At 36.4% G+C, this 18,313-nt stretch overlaps 1 protein-coding gene across 1 annotated transcript; it reads right to left on the minus strand.

The window, feature by feature from the left end:
- Positions 1-1,024: 1,024 nt before the first annotated feature.
- On the minus strand, positions 1,025-12,168 carry LOC125212952 (nuclear pore complex protein NUP155). The gene is made up of 13 exons (XM_048113263.1): positions 11,763-12,168; positions 9,394-9,563; positions 8,224-8,350; positions 6,808-7,070; positions 5,036-6,680; positions 4,742-4,954; positions 4,333-4,580; positions 3,838-4,249; positions 3,466-3,662; positions 2,868-3,225; positions 1,800-2,018; positions 1,366-1,694; positions 1,025-1,270 (listed from the first exon to the last, which is right to left on the minus strand). The coding sequence occupies exons 1-13, from the start codon at positions 11,922-11,924 to the stop codon at positions 1,153-1,155; spliced, it is 4,461 nt and encodes a 1,486-aa protein (XP_047969220.1). The 5' UTR covers positions 11,925-12,168; the 3' UTR covers positions 1,025-1,152.
- Positions 12,169-18,313: the final 6,145 nt, after the last annotated feature.

Here is an 18,313-nt window from a genome sequence, read left to right on the forward strand (position 1 = left end):
TGGTACCCGTTTCGATAGTCTTGCATATGTAATGAAAGTAGGCCGTGTTTGAAAACTATTCCTACAACTTACACGAGTTTGAATGAGTCGAACAAATAGAACCCCTAAGGCAATATGGTTACATTGGACCATGAAGTGCATCTACGCAGAAGCTTGCTAGCTACATGATTTATTTCTGCTTATTTATCGGTTAATATTTTGCATTATTAATCCAAATGATTAAAATAGTGATAACGACCTATGCCAAACTTCCAGCCCTAGTATAGGCTAGACTTCAGTAAAAGAACATTGTTTGGAGAATAGATTGTGTATATCATACAAAATACTACTATCCATTATCTTATATTAGGAAAAAAATAATAAATTAAATGGTATTATAAGCACCGGCCTTTATATTTGACAAATGCAATTATCGGTTTCCACCCATCTTAATCAATCAACAACATGGAGGGCCATTTAAATTCCAATCCCTTAGCCCAAATTCAACTACAAAACTTTTTGTTTGACAACGTTGTTATCCGCTCGAGAAAGCAACCGTATTAGATTAGTAGTAGTAAAATCAAATTCGAGTGGGACAAGCAATTTATAAAATAAAAAAAATAAAATAAAAAACTAAATGCCGTGAACATCTCATGGAAATAAGTTGAAACAACCCATGTAAATCAAAATAGATGGTAGTTATAAAGGGCCTCTTCTAAATTCTAATAGAAAAAAGGGGATTGAAAGCTGGACGGATAAAGTTAGTTGGATTATATACCTAATTAGTCAATATTCGTTTTAGTTTCAGATAAATCCTAATCTACTGTGACTCAGTAGACTAGATCCATCTCCCCTTTGACTTTCTGGGTAGATGAAGCCACGAATCATTCAATAATATTGACAACTAAAAATAATGGAGATTTGAATTCATATACTATATCATTGTCGTAGAGCAAGCAATCGATTGCAGCCGTAGATGGGTCTAAGGATTATCAACAACATACACAGTAACATAGCTAATGACTTGACTGGCTGCAAGAAAAGGGGCAAGAAAGAGGATAGTGATTTTTGCACTGTGTAATCAGTCGAATTTGACTCGATAATCTCAAGCTACTATTTGTGATTGAATAAAGCGCATAAAATTCATACAACAATAAGCCCAGAAAAGCAAACTTACAACCGCTCAAAAGAAAATGGACTCAAGAGTGACTCTTCGAGCTCCCTAAAACCTCGATAGACAGCCTCGGATTGATGCTGAGGAAGGGGCAACCTCCGCACCTCAGTCATGTACCTGGCGTTTATGGAATTGGGGGTGTAATTGATGGAATGTGAGGATTTAAAAACATACTACTACTACAAGATAAAGAGCTAGAAAAAATTATTTACCTATTTGCGGAACTAGTGATCTTGTCGCGTACACCTTGATTTATAGCTGCACTCTGCCCTAGTGAGAATGGTCCACCAAGAATCAGAGAAGCTCCGGCAGCACTAGTGCCCATTCTTTGTGCAATGATGGACATTGACCATTCACGAAGGACTACTAGAACCGAGCGAAGAAGACGCAGCCTCAGACTTGGAGAAGGCAAAACACCACCATTTGATAACAACTGATCATAAGTATTGAGAACAGGTTCTATTGCACCCCTGCAAGCAGCAAGAAGAGCCCTTGCAATATCTTCTTCTCCAACAGGTTCAACACCCGAAGCCACTCGGTCCTACAAAAATCATCAAGCAACAAAGTTATTAAGAAACAATTATAAAAGATAAGCATTCAAGAAAATCATTTGGGTAGCAGACAACTGGATAAAACGAAATATTACCTGTGCTGCCTTCTCAAGGTGAAGACATAACGTATCCAATGGCAAAATAGCTGCATCTCCAGGGTAAACATGAGAACCAACCCTCTTAAGTACAGCACAAGCTTCTGCAATACCACCCCGTGAAAGAGCCTGATCAATGAGTCGAGCCCAGGTCTCTCTCACTATGCTGCTGTCAGCATCACCAGAATAGCTTGCAAAGTATAGCATTTCCAGACATATCTGGAAGCGCATAAACATACTCATGAGAAATTGCAGATTTGGACTCAAAGATCCACAAAAACTAACTCTTTCAAGAATGCTATAGGTAGTATAGAAACCAAAACATTGGCTTTGTGCATAGAACAGAATCAACAGATAAATAATAACACAATATTATGGTTTCTCAAGCAGCATGTAAGGGCTAGAAAGAACCGCAAAGCTTAAGGTGGGTAACTTTGAATATGCATTATGTGGATCCCAATTCCATTTACGCAATGAATAATCCGATACAGTTCACTTCTTTAATCACATCATTACCAACTTTTCTGTCTTTCTTAAGTTCAACCAACAGAAAGAAAGTACTCCCTCCGTCCACAAAAAATAGGCACCTTTACCATTTTTGACCATCCACAAAAAATAGAGCACATTCATTTATGGAAAGTTTTCAACAAATAAAAACCCTACACATCATTCCACTAACACTACTTCTCACTTACTTTTTCTCCTTCTCTCTTACTTTTTTTCCCTTCTCTCTTACTTTACCAATTCTACATTAAAACCCGTGCCATACACCAATTGCCCTATTTTTTGTGGACGGAGGGAGTATAATTTTATGGAATTTCTTGGCCAGTCTCAGACTTATCAGTCATTTTGTATGCTTCATGGGCTACAAACATCACTTTGCTAACACACTTATCATAATTTAGTGCTACTTGGATAAAAATCAGTCGAAGTTTTCATCCAACGCATCTAATGTAAGACAAGCATATATTCTTTATTGTAACTTTCATGTAACTTTGACAATTATCAGCAAACACGTGTCTTGAAATAACAATACAACCTTCACAAAGTTATTCCAGAATGACTAACCTCCCAGAGCTCGAATGGAACAGCATACTCATTGTATAATTGAGTGATGGTTTTTATATCCATTGATAGTTCCTTTGCCTTATCTCGAAGCGAAACAATGAAACTGGCATCACTGGACTGGTCACTGGTAGGTGCTGAGCCATTTGTGGTAGATTCAGATCCATCCAGAGAAGTATCCAATCTTGAGGCCATGGATTCCAACTCCTCCTTAATCCTTATCTGAAATTGAAGAACAGCAAGCTTTCCTTCAAGTAAATCAAGAAGACCATTATCAATAGCACCCCGGACCGAAACATTGAGGCTATCACTCTCATTGGCACTCTTCGCTTGCAGAACAGCATTACTCAAGTACTGGCGTCTGTCATCAAAGCAATGAAAGGTCACAAAGAGCTAGTTGAAGACAGATTAGGTTTATATACAGGTTGATGTCTCATCTACGTCAATTATAAGCATTGCAAATAAACGGTGAACATTCATCCACGTATACACACAAGTGTGACCTGACAAATCAAAATGAGTGACAACTACATAGCAAATAATATATCCACAATCATGTACAAGTCAATCATGCATGCACTCATGCAATTAAGTCACAAACCTTTGCTCAAGAGTTGGGGTATCCACAGCTTCGGTTGAACGCCTTTCTGCTAGCCTGAACAATATTTGAGCAGCAAGAACATGCTGACGCTTCAGGACATAATACCGTGCCAGAAGCTCAGAGTACTTTATCTGATTAGAAGCAAGCTGAACTCTGGAATGACCCATAGGAGAAGAAGATGCAACCAAGGAAAAGGGCTGGACCAACAAAGGAGAATAATATAAAACAAGTGCAAAATGACTTTGAACTAAAACAAGGGGAAAAACTTACTCCTGAGAACCCAGAGATGGCATTCTAATGATTTTGAAAGATAAATCTCAACAAATATTAATTCAACCTATCTGAATCAAATATAGAGAAAAGGAGTGAGACCTCATGTGTAGGATCACGTCCAGCATTTTGCAAAAACTGCACCAAGTCCGGGCCCCCATATTCTAATAACTCATCATCAAGGCCTAACTCAATTAATGTTTGATATAGATACTCATGGAAGACTCTATCTGATGATTGAATGCCAAGTTGAATGATCTGGCATATATATTTTTTGCGAGAAGCTTGATCAAGGGTAGATTGGACGACAGGTTTGATAGGCGACCCAAATTCCTTCCTCAAAGCCTCACCTTTGAGAGAACGCAAAGCATTAGTGATAATTTCATAACACTGCATACGTCGAGAAAGAGCATGTTGTCGGATCCCGGCATCTATTTGCTCATTGAAAGCATCTCCAGCTGGATCCCCAGCCTGGGCCTTCTGCAAAGATAATCGAACTACAGCTTCATAGAATCTGCAATTTACCTAATTATGTCAAGCTTAACATATAAATGCAAATAAATATACAGTTCGGAAATTGCCAGGGACATAACAAACCTCAAATCTTCGAAACGTTTGCACACAGTTGGCAAATCAGCAGACTCTGGAACTTTGCTTAAATTGTTGAAAGCCTCCCGGGCCAGATTTTCCCTTTCTTGTGTATCAGAAGTTGCGGCAGCTCTCTCCAGATATTCAACAGCTACATAAAACTTGTAATCGCTTTCTTTGTAATAGCTTGGACAGCCATCCCGAAGTCTATTACTAATATCATCTACAGTGCCCCTGCCATCAGGACCAGTGTAATACTGGATAAATGAATGGTAGTAAATGTGAGACCGAGGTTCATAAAGGGGCATTGATGTGCTGGACCAATGCAAGGTGAGTGTAATTCATAAATTTGCAAGTAAATGACCTAAAAACAAGCAAAAAAGTGATGAAATGCCGAACAAGCAATGTTCTTAATCACCTCCATTAAAGCAGATATGAGCCTTGTTGCAAGCTGGTCTCCATCTTCTGAACAAACTAAATGGCGGAATGTCAACTGCACTACAGTTTGCCTAGTACTTGCATCAAAGTTTTGAATCAAGCGGGCCAGAAGGTGTTGAGAGAGAAGTTGGAGTAGGAAAAGGGCTTCCCTGCATCTCAGAAGCAATTGCCTGATACACTCCATAGCCCTTACCTAAAAAAGACCAAATTAGTCATCCAAATATTGAGTTTTTTTAAAAACAATTGAATAGGTTTCAAAAAAATAAAGATGTACCTCCATGGCAGCCAGCTCAGCAGGACTATACGGGAGTCTTTGTCTCTTATTTGACGACCCACCCTCACTAGAATCCACATTATGGGAGTATGAACCAAATAAATTCCGCGTCACACTTCTGTCAGCAACAAGATCTGATCCACTTCCAATCAAAATCGAGCCAGTTATGTCTCCTAAACCAGCCACACAGCCATAGAGTCCACGCCTCTGGTTCTTCCTAGACCTCAAAAACTTCTCCAGGGAGCAAATTTTGTCTTCAAGTACATGCATTGTCTGAACAGAAAGTCTACATGATACGATTCCATCTTCAGATACAGTATCTGGAGATCCTGAGCCACCTTTAATGACAAAAACAGGAAGCTCCCACAATGGCAACAGCAACCTCGAAGTGCACAGGCAGAGGCCTTCGTGAGCACCTGAAAATACAGGTTCAGCTTCTTGAACAACCTGACCCATGCTGAATCCCCCAGCTGTAGTTCTAGTGTTAGACAATGCACCACTTCCCTCTAATTGTGGCATTCCAACAACTCTAGGGTCCTCAAAAGCTTCAGCTGCTTTCTCAGCAACAACATTGCTAATGAAGTTATCAGTATAAACTATCCGTGCAGCAAGCATCAAACACATTGCAGCTGCCTCTCCAGAACCAAAACGGTTGAAGAAGTCCTCTAGTAGTGATCTTGGCGAATTAGATTCTAAAAATCTCCTCAGAATGTCAATTGGTCGATTAAAAACTACTTCCATCATACCCATGGTACTAAATATAACAATTTTTCTTCTTGGTAATATATGTTGGGTTGAAAGGTCACCTCTAGCCCAAAGTTTAACTGAAGTCTTCTCACAGGATCCCCATGATCCACAGAGTTCTAGTTCAGAATACAGAGACTGCACAATGGATGCTGTATCTGGCAGGGGAAAAACATCTGCCACATAAAGCATTCTGCCTTCAACTGGAATAGATGATACTGATTCTCTAAGTGCACGAGAACCCCTTTGCGCCGTTCCCAAGTTAGCAGATGAAAGAGATTGAGTACTAGGATCCTTATTTACAAGCAAGAGTGATGAGACAGCAGATGGAGAAGAATCGGAAAGGACAAGTGTTCCAGAAGAATAATATGCAGATTCAATCTTCAGGGAAAGATCATCGCTCTGGGATCTTCCCGCAAGAGATAGCGCACCAAAAGAAAGTCCAGCGCTCACCCCAATGGGAGGAGATGGTCTTGTTGTTACAACCTTTAAACAACTTGGTTTACCAAGCCCAGCCAAACCTCCAACAGCACCATTATTTCCACCAGATGGATTAGTTGAGAGATACATCCTCCGGCCATCTGATAAAACAGCAACAAGATGCAACCACTTTGATTCTAAAGGGGATAAAGGTGATATGGAAACTATTGAAGATTTTGTAGGCCGAGCAGGGGCCCTTTGTCCAGCTTGTTGCCTGCCACCATAGTTTGACTCCCTCTGAGTGATCAAATTTCTCTCCTCCGCAACCTTCTTGAATGGGCCATCTCCATTCAACCCAAGAGAGAATACTTGTATTTTCATATCTTCTGTGCGAGCATATAGAACGTGTCTATCGGAATCAACAACCATTTCGACAATGGGGTCCGCAGCTCCAAATTTAAAAACATTAGGCACAACCCACCTGAAGAGTAGATCAAAGGGAGAGGAGAGGAAATAAGTAAATTCAAGTTGTTTTTTAGTAAGACCTAAGAACATCAGGGAATATGAGCTCTGCACCAACTACCAAGCAAATGGAGCAGAGAAAGTACCTTGAAATTACACTTGCCAGGCCAGCAGTAAGACAAACTTTACGGCACCGCTTTTGCCAACCTGAACCACTTGTATATTGCAACTCATAAACATGACCATCTCGGCCAGCGAGAAAAATATTGCCCCTGTCGGTGCAAGTGATGCAAGTCATAGTCACTCCATCAGAAGGAATTGTATATTCAGGCAGTGGTTGAAGTGAAACCTCAGCATATGGATCGGTTCCGTCAGAGCTTCCAGAACAACATACTCCAACAAGAATCAGCTGATTGACAGAAAGCACACTCATAAGATGAAAAGAGGGGGAGAAATATAACATATAGAGAAAAATGTCCTGTATGTGATATTGCATGACACCTCAAGTCCAGAAATAATGAGGAACAGCATTACAGTGGGAACGGCATTCACATTGAGAAGAAAAATGTGAGACAAGCAACTCCTAGGTTCAATTGGGGGAGGGGGGGAAGTGGCTACAAAGATATCATTATGCATTTTCATGAAGATTGAAAGTCCATGAAGGATCATGATTTTCCAAATCAATAGTGGAACAGTAAAAGAGTAGATGAGACTAAATTAAAAATTGAATGATAAAAGTTATTTGCCAGAATAAATAACATAGCCTAGCTAAGAAAAGCATGCACAAGACGCTTGAGTGAATTAGGCCAACCCTGCGGTCCTAATAGCATATATGATACTCCCAGTCATGGTCAGCAAATGAGACATATAAAAGGCGATGGTTTGAGTAATAAGGCGATAGCAGTATTCCTGATAGAAGCCGTTAAGAAGGAGCAAAGAAACAATAAAAGAAAAAGAAGCAGAAATGAAAGGAAATGAAATGTGTGGGGCTAATTTTTAGTTAAACAGAAAATTGTTAGTTAGTTAAATGTCACATCGTCATTAGTCCGGGAAATGGTTAGGAATAATTGATAAAATAATGCAATTCTGTTAATATTACTTATAATTAAATCCCCACTAAACATCAATTTACTGCAGAAGTTTGCCATTAGCAATAAATATATTTTATATTCACTACATTACATTATAAACAACACATGAAGTGCGATAAATGTGTTTATAAGTACAATCTTAGCTTATAACAATATTCTTTCATTTTTATTTGTAGAATCACAAAATTAGTGTTGGATCCTTCAAATAAAATTATACTCCATATATTTTTAATTAATTGTTAAATGTGTATTTACAAGTATGAGAAATATTATTAGATGCATTTTAAACTCAAATAGAGCTTAAACATCTCAGAGTACAATAAATGTGTGTCAAGTATAATTTAAGCTAATTTCATTTTTTTCATAGGAAAAACTCACATTCCAGCCATGTATGACAAAAAAAAGAAACATACATCAAAACCTAGAAAAGTGGAAAATGTGAAATAGTGCACAGATGAAAGAATGGAATACCTCCACAGGAGTTGCCAAAACTAGAAGATACTGAATAGCTTCAATGAAAACACCAGGCTTGGATTTTGCAAGACCCACAGCACAGATAGCCTGTTCCTCCCCACTATATTCTGGACACTGACCATCCCTACATTACAAAGCATTGCATAAATGAAATGTAAGATAGAAGACTTTTCTTTTCTACTAACAAAAGAGTAGGACAACTGCAAGGTGGATGCCAGTAAATGCATCCATGTCATTCGGAATGGTCAATGGTGTTCTGAAGAACTAGGGTTCTATATCTTATTTGATATCTCCATTAAAACCAAGTCTGGTTAGGGTAAAACGACAAAGTTTGTCATTACCCACACTTTAAAGTGGCCATAAATTTTATAAGGAAATAACTACTCCGTATTTGTTTGGGCCCAGGCCCCATAGACTATAGGTCAGTAACTACTCCGTATCTGTCATATACAGGAATCTTAGTTAAACACTTGATGCAGATAATAGATCAGTAACAATCAAATTTAATACAGAAAAATAACAAAGTATGTGCTGGGACTACAGAGTCTTGGATGTATGATCATCGGTTATGGTGGGAGTAGCAAACTTTCCAGTGGTGATAATATGTTCTAATGATAAAAACATCTGATAAGTTGATAGCACAGACATATACAAACGTAAAAAGATGGTAATGATTCCAATTAAACTATAAATTGCAGATATGAATATTGAATTTTATAAGCATGAAAAAACAACACACACTTCAAGGTTGATCTTATTCTCTGAAACTATACTATTGCATGATCAATGCCAAATCTTGCGTCATCTATAATCATGGAAGTCTCTGTCCCTTCTTTAATGTTTTATGGAGCACAGCATACAGCAGATTGCATTCCTAATTGAAATGCTTGAAATTACCTTCCATAATCTGCACTACATCTTACCACTCAGAGTTTGAATCCAAAAGATGCTACATGCATAAGCTTTCCACAGATACTTTACAATGCAACACAAAGAAAACTAACAGAAATTAATGATTGAAGAATATTACAAGAATCACATATTGATTAATTGATGCTCCTAATTTCCTTAATCAACCCTTTATGGTATGACAAACTATGTGTATTTGTCATTTAAAATCTAGTCAAGATATTCATGTTAATAAGGAGTATTAAATAAAAAACTGACCACTTATCAAATCTCCAAAGAAACAAGGAGTTATCAACAGATGCCCAAGCCCGCCGTATTTCTGGAAATATTCCACATAGCGCTGTTCCCTCTCCACCAGCAGTGTTGTACCTTTCAATCAGCACTGGGGGCAACTCCCATGTGTCTACAACTTCAACCAAAGGAGGCCACTGCAATATGCACATGAAGGCATAAAACATAGGTTCTAAAGCAAGGAAGTGACAGGTCAAAACAAGAATAGTATATAATCTGAAAATGGGAATTAATTAAAATCAGGAGTGTCATCCAGACGGTTCAAATAATGAACAAAGTTACACCGTTAATGAAAATTTATTACACTCCAACCGGCTGTTTTGTCTTAGTACCATTTACAAACTATTACAGGCATGCATAGTACTGTCAATAATATCAAATCCCGTCCAAAGATGGCTTTGGAATCTGTGGCATGAAACGCCGTGCAACCTATATTTAACCCTCCCCAATACCTCATCAATGTATTCCTCCATTTGTATTCTAGCCAAATAGACCAACATCAGGGCAATTGTTCCCTCAACAGTTAAAGCCTTTTGTCAGTAAAGTTCCCAGGTTTATGGATTCTAGTGTTACCTAGGACATCTCCTGCTCTTTTGATACACTAGACCACAACTTTTATTCTGGAGGGGACCCGTGAGTGCCGCACCCCAGGTGCTATTTTAATAACACTGTTAGAGACGAATAGAGTTTCTGCATTGTGTCAAAGGTAGAAACTTACTCATAATTAACCACAAGTAAAAAATGGAGTTCCTCAGATGTAGGGGCTTTCAAATAACTTTGGAAGATGTGATGGAAACAAGGACATGAAAATATGTAACAGAAATAAAGGATCAGTTGATTTACATTTTCAGATTTCTTTTGAGAAATGTGAACAAAAACCTCCATGGTTTGTAAGAAGATCCAGGGTAAAATGTGAAGAAACAAAAGAAATAAAACTTGCATTACAAAGATGAGACTAGGAAAATAAAGGATACAAATATATGGAGGAACTAACCCCGACCCAGATATACTCCCAAAACCCAACTTCAAGTTCAAACCCATCCCTAACCTAATATTTTTTTGGTTCAAGAAAGAGATAAACTTCCAAGAAGTCCAAAAGCAAAGAAATTCCAACCATGACCCTGTCTACCACATCTGCTTCTCAAAACCGGACAGTCGAAACCTTTAGAATTTGAAACAACACATAACCAACGAAAGATCAATTTTCAAGATGATATCAATGCCTAGTGGCACAATGCTCCTCTGGGCTGACTTACCATATGTCCATATCCTCAGTGACTGACCGTTTCTATACATTCCATGACATAACAATTCACTAGACCTTTTTCCAACACATTGGTGATTCCTTTCAGTATCTAAAATCAAATAAAATGCTATAACACTGCAAGAATTTTAGAAGTTTTAGCAATATACATAAGGGACTATAGTTTAAGCACACAAACAAATATTTCAATAAACAATACTTTGTCACAGAATACCCTCTATCATATGCATTTCAGAACTCTTCCATGCAGCAGAGGATCTTCATTTCTTTATTATTAATTATTCCTAAGTTTAGGTTGACCCGTAACTTGATTTACTATTAAAAAGGCATTACAGAAGCACAGTCCCTAGTTCTCAAGCTTCACTTTTCCACAATGACATAATGAAAACTGCAAATTAAATGCTTTAAAATGCTGCTATGCCATGATACGAAGGGTGATTTTACAGGTCACTCTTCAGTGTCACGTTAATATTCCTTTTATAATCTTGTTCTCTGTTGTAGTTGTTATTTTAGGTGATAAGATGAAATATACAAAAGTTTGTTACTGGAGATGAATCAAAGTTTTTTTTAGCTTTTTGCTAATACAATATCACTGGCACCTTGCATATTTTGAAAGCCTAACCCACTTACAACAGCAGAAACAGCCTGATCATCTATCAGCAATGAGTGAAACTGCTCTACTATCAGCAATGAGTAAAGCTACTCCACTAAAAGATACTGTATATCCTACATTTTGGGCAAACACATGAAAGCCATCAGGCAGAGTCCTGATCACAGTGCAGTATGGCAGTTAGAAAAACGTAGATCTACTTCGCTATCATGCAAAACCCTCCTAAATTGCACGGCTCCACTAAAAACGCAATGGCTACGCAGGCTATTTTGTGCATAAATCACATAATTTACCCATTTCAAGTATATATTTTCAAGTGATGCAGCTATCCAACTACATTGTTACGCATATTTCTATACCTTGAATATTGCAGCCACTACAGTGATAAAGAACGGCAAAACATAATGTGCTCAATAAATTCAATCGATATCACAAAAATTACAAAATAGCTGCAAAACATACCTCGCGGGGGTGAGTAGAATAAGGATGGCTAGAGTATCTAGATGCTTCTAAAGCATCTTCGAGGTCGAGCTGCGCCCCAATTTCCCTGCTAATGCGATCGGAAACGATCAGACCCGCATGGGTGACGTCTCGCATCACTACCTCATTCTCCCAAGCAACCATCTTCAACTAGAAACGAAGTAATTCGAACTATTTAACCAAATCCCTTAGGCTACGACCGTGAGAGGTTATGAAATCAAGTTGAAAATTAGGGCTTGAAAAGCAACACTGCAAATTCAAGCCCTAGATGGGCTAGTGTGGAATATTCTGTGGACTGAGAGGAAATGAAGCAAGTTATTGAATTTTCTGGTGTGAAGAGAAATTGGAGAAGGGGGTTTAGGAGGTGGGTTTTTGGAGGGATTAGCAAATTAGGGTTTTTGGCTTTGGCGGTCGAATTAAGCTACTTTAAAAAGTCAAAACCAAACGATTAAACTGAATTGAATCTCATTGAATTATTCCGATTTATTGGAAAATAGTTTTCGTAATTTTAGAATATACTCATAAAATTTTTATTATTTCTACCACATACCAAAAGATTCGGTGAGGTGAAATGAATTTTAGCCTGTGATTAATTTTTTATAATAAATTTTATATTTGTGTTTGCTTGATGTATCTATTATGCATTGACAAGAAAATTGAAAGATGAATAGAATAAATTTTTTTGGTTATGTTTGTTTGTTGTAAAATTAATGTTTTTAAGGAAAATAAATGATTATGATTTTAAAGAATATGATTTCTGAGTTTTTTTATTCCAAGGAATGTGAATTCTATAAATATAAGTCTAGGGGAATAAGATTACTGTGTTTGAAAATATGTCGTGATTATGTAACTATAGCTTTTATTTACTTAAAATAATCAAATATATTGAATGTTCTACAAAAGACATGATAAAAAGATTATTAAAATAAAATTGATTGCATTAAAATTAAAAATAGATATGAAAATAATGGTACTACTATAAAATAATTTAGAAATACTCAACGTTAAAAAATTATACATACAACTTAGTTTGGAATACTATATGTCAAAGCGTCTTTAAATTAAACAAAGCTTAATTTCAACAAAATAAATACAATAGCGAATGAAAAACATACAGAAGGAAATATTTAATTGATAAAAATAAAGAAAATTTTTGAAAAATAACAAAATTTTGCTTTCTGTAATATATAGAAAAGAAAAGAGGCGAACATTATGAAATTCAAGCAGCCTAGAATGCTCGCGGCATTATATATGGTCAATTCAATAAGAAACTTGTAATAAATTATTCATACAATTGATATGAATTTGCATATTGTAACACATATACATTATAGTAGTATATAATTGATTGAGAACTTAATTTAGATAAATCAATATTAGCAAGTGGTTGAAGTGTTGGAGCAATTAAACAACTGACGTCGAAGAAAAAAATTGCCAAAAAAATGAATTGAGAAAAAAAGTTTAGCGTGAGTTAGAACAAACGGCCCCTTAATGCTTAACTGTATTTAAAGAAATTTGTATCTAAATAAGAACATCGCCTTACAATAACAACTGCCACAAGGATGAAGAAATCAGTGAAAGTTTGCACAGACGATGCAAGTTTTAAAATAATTTGCATAAAAAAATCTTCTAGTTCATTCAAAAGATTCAGTTGCTAGCGAAGAAATCATCGTAGCTCAACTCCTTCAATATGGTTTCGAAGAAGTCCATAGCAGTGCCCATAGATGGAAGTCCATAGTAGCTCTCAAACCTACCGGTGCCATTGAGAAAGTAGGATGTCGAGTCTGAGAAGAAGCTGGAGTTATGATACGAGAATATCTCTACGAATATCCACATATCTCTATTATTTAGTTTAGTACTTCCTCCGTCCCGCTTAAGATGACACGTTTTCCTTTTTAGTTTGTCCCAACTAAGATGACACATTTCCTTTTTTAGTAACTTTCTCTCTCCAATTAATACACTCAACCACTTTTTCTCACTCCTATTAAAATATTCATCTTTCTTTATCTCTCTACTTTAATACTTACACCCATCTCTTCCTCTCCAATTAAACACTTTAATCAATAATCCCTAAAACCCCGTGCCGGCTAAGCAATGTGTCATCTTAGCCGGGACGGAGGGAGTATTGATTTAGCATATATTTTCCATATATTATTATGGATCTTTATTTTCTTGCTCATTAAGTTATGCTAATCTTATAAATAGGAGTATTTGTATCTTTCTCAATCAATCAGAAATACAATTATTCTTATTTATTTTTATGCTTTTCATTTTAATCTGGTATTATTCTTGGTTTGATCAATGGGCAAAGCTCCCGCGACTACCTTTTATCCCTCAGTCGATCGCAATCGCGACGCCGGAATCTTGTTAAGGGAATTCATCCCTTAACAATTGGTGCTTTCATTGAGAGGGATTTCATCCCTTGACAAGTTACGCGGTATCTGTCCAAATGAGCTCGTCTCCTGTTCCAACATAGGATCACCACTAATGAGAGTGAAAAAAGATGCTTCTACAATGACATTGTTCTCCGCGCCAAACACAAAGCCATCATCTGGTTGACTGGCTCTGATTCAATCATGACACCATTCATCCGTTGTTTGGTGGAGTTTTCAGTTAACAGTATATTTTCAGGCACGGACACGTTGACCGAAACATGCATGCCAGGTTGCAAGGTAGACATAGAGTAGCTCTCAAGCCCACATGGAGAAATAAGTTGACACCATAATCATTAGTGCTAGTGAAAGGCGGAACATGCACTTCTCCAATTGTGTTCGGGGCTTCTATGAGTGCCACGCCTGCCTTTTTCGTGCTCTTTTAGATTCCGAAACGCTGTGAAATAGTAAGTGAAACACGTCGTGTAATGTTCTTGCTTAGACGATCTCGTTAATTAAAGTGTTTTTTATTGTGGTGTTGTGTGAACGGCTTTGTGTTGAATCATATTTTGTTGTGAGTTATGATATCTCAAAATCAAATGAAGTTTTGTACATTTATTTACTCAGTCAAATTTAATTTTATTATATATGTAAGTGCTTGGAATAATACCAATATGCTAATTAAGTTTTGCACGAGTTCAAATTATAATATTAAATTTAATAATCTTTACTCTTAAGGATTATTTATTCCGGCTCAAATTTGTATTGTATAAAATAATTTAAATACTTTTACCAACTGGGGCTAAACAATATAAAATACAATCCCAACTCAATCTACCTCACTCTGTACTTTTCTTTATTTAAGCATCTCCACCAATTAAGAAAACTAAATTTAGTAATGAGTGAAAGTGATTTTTACTTTTCAATAACGTACGACATCATTAGATACCTAAATCAAATTCAATTGTGATTAGGTGACAACCATATATTAAAAGCCATAAGGCACGGACAGCTTTGGAGTGCGTCGCAAGAAATATTTAGTTTAAGAGAATTGTTTCCATTAAATAATGACATGTTCAACTACATTTCAAAAGTCCACTTTTGTTCTCGGTCTCAAATATTAAAATTAAAATATGAAGTAAGCATCAATTACTAGCAGGGGCGGAGGCACGATGGGGCTAGGGGGGCCTTGGGCCCCTCACCCATTTTAACAAAACTATATATATATAATATATATATATATATATATGCAAGATTTACTATATGCAATGCTAATGCAGTTGGTTCAGGTTTGAGCCTATTCACCATGAAATACTAAGTTCAATTCCTTCCGAGAACAGTTCTGTATTTGGGTCATATTTCTTATAATTTTTTAATTTAACTTTATTTATTGATAATATTAGTAATTTTGTTTAATTAATCTTAACTTATGCAAGTAGTTCATTTGCTATGAAATGATTACAAAAGGTATGCTTGTTATTGTTTTGGGTTTAACGTTGATACTTGGTTTTTTCGTTGGTCTTGGTTGATTTGTATTTTTGTTGGGTGGTGTTGTTGAACTCTTGCTCACCATCATTTGGTTTGAGCCTTTTCATTTGCTACTTTTTTAGTAATTTTTTTAGATTTTTAGTAGTTCTATAATAGAAAACAACTCTTTGATCTAATAAATATGAAAATATTTCATATAATATTAGTAAATATTCTATGCTCTAAAAAATCTATTCACTAATTAATTTTCTCATCATTCGTTTTTCACGCGCGGCTTTTAATATTGCTCACGTTTCCATGTCATTAGCACTGAACACACTCAACAAATTTTAATGGTAGTTTGAGCCCCACCATTAATATTCTGGCTCTGCCACTTATTACTAGTACTATATCTTGTCATCAATATAAATTTGTAGAAAGTTAACGCATTTCAATTACTAGTACTACACAGTTTTGTGTAGCAATCAGTTTCCATTAATAGTTTTTCAGTTTTACCCATTAAAATTTTGATCATTTTTTTATTGTTTTAGTCAAAGACAACTGTGTGCAGTTCTCGATAATTTGGATGACTTTGGATTATTTAATTCTAAATCTTGAACCAAACCTCAAATACCTTAATTCTTGGAATTTTATTAGTTGGTTTCTCTAAAATCAGTTTTTCTTTAATTCTTTAGTTAAAGAAAAGGTTAATCTTTGCCTTATGCATCTAGATATATTTAGAGCCAGTAAATTTTGACACGACACGAAAATTTGACATAATCACGCACCAAATCACGCCCCAAATTAATGAATTTGAATTAAGTCTTATTGAGTGTGTATGCTTATCAGATTGACCTATTAGGAACTCAATAATTTTGAGTTGGGTTCGAATAACCATTAAAAATACTAGTAATATTTTTATTTACTTTTTTATTTAAAATATTACTTTATTTTTATTTTTTAGGTCCATGTAAATCGTTTAAATTAAGTTTAAATCTTGTTGATCGGGTTCATTTCCTTATTATTTTGTGTCAACCTAAATTATATTGTAACAGGTCTGGGTCAAAGTGAGAATATGAGACGGCGGAGTAGTATATTAGAGTTGGTCTGTTGGAAGAGTTTGAAAGCTTGAAGATGTATGCTAACATTTCTTGCTTTCATATTTCTCAATTGGAGTTTCCTCCACCTCTTTACTGACAAATTCTGCTGAAAAGCGAAAGGAACTGATGGTGAAGGATTTCAATTCTTTGAAAGAAAGAAATGAATTAATGAATCACATGTATTATTTTATTGCTATAATTACTAATAATTAAGGTAGAGAGTTGAAATTAGTAGAAAACAGAAGAGTGAATGTGGTGACAACGTAGTAAACCAGCAGCTCCTCGAGAACAGAGCCACTTCTCCCCACCTTTGTTGACATTCCATCTCACTCTATGCATTGCCACAATCTTGGGAGGACCACCTATCGACTGGCAAATGCTCTGCTCCTTGTATCTTCTCTCCTGTTGTTTTAGCTACGTACGTTTCATGTCCGGATTTTTTATCTGGAACGAACTGTCGGGCAATGGGGTGGCTACCACAATGGCGGACTCCTCTTCCAAAATTGATCCACACAGATAGTGGGGAACACGGTTACGCGAAGGATCCTTCAGTGATTTATTCGTCGGCTGCTTAAAGCGAAACAACACCAACTAATTGTCACTTGTTATTACAGAAACTCAAACAAGAGAACATACATTTGAAATGATATGGACGATTAATATAAAATCTTACAATGATGGGTGAAATAAGCGAATGTTCACCTGGAGCAGATAGTTGATCCTTCCTCGCCACAATATGCAACCATACCTAACTCAAAAGTAATAATAGCAGAAAGGACGAAAAGTAAGAATATGTTTGATTCCATTCCATGATGAGGAAAATAGATGACTGCACGTCCGCACATAATATATAACTCAAACAATTATACAACAATTCGAGGGACATTCCTCCTTTGTTTATTTCTTATTCTTTCCAATTTTTGTCCCTTTTTGAGTAATTTTTCAACATCCTAAGGGAATTAGATCTCATTACAGTCCTTTAGTAATGCTTTTATGATCAATAGTACTTGGATATTTTCTTTTATCAAACTCATGAAACATGTCACTACCAACAATTTCAGCCTTTCGTGTGTATAATAGAGTTTTAAATAGAGGGGCTCAATTACCACGAAAGCATGTTCCAGTCCCACCAAGGCAGGATAAGAAATGTTGTGTGTATCCCAAGACAAAAACATAGACGAGGATAATGCTGAAATTCTTATTTTCACATGAGGTGAACTTGAGTTTCAAACACCTGCAATCTGAAGTAAAAAAAAAGAAATATTTATGTAAAGAAAAAACCTGTGAACCTTGAAGCTTGCAAACTCCATATTGCAAACGTGGAACAGTGAAAACTATGGAACTCATGCTTCGATGCCACATTGTGATAGTTTCCTGTAAGTGGGATATCATGTGTTGCCCTCTCTAAACTGAGTAACCACATTGTCTCATCCTCCATGGCTCCATAAACACATCTAGAAGCAGAACAAAAAGGTTGACAACTCATATATATAATACAAAGCCGCCGGTTTTCGTACGGTTCCTCACGGTTCCGGTTCGGTTTGGCGGTTCCGGCGGTTTGTTTTTTTTTTTTTTTGCTATATAATTTGGAATT

Source organism: Salvia hispanica, chromosome 3, assembly GCF_023119035.1.
Source record: "Salvia hispanica cultivar TCC Black 2014 chromosome 3, UniMelb_Shisp_WGS_1.0, whole genome shotgun sequence".
NCBI classification, from domain to species: domain Eukaryota; kingdom Viridiplantae; phylum Streptophyta; class Magnoliopsida; order Lamiales; family Lamiaceae; genus Salvia; species Salvia hispanica.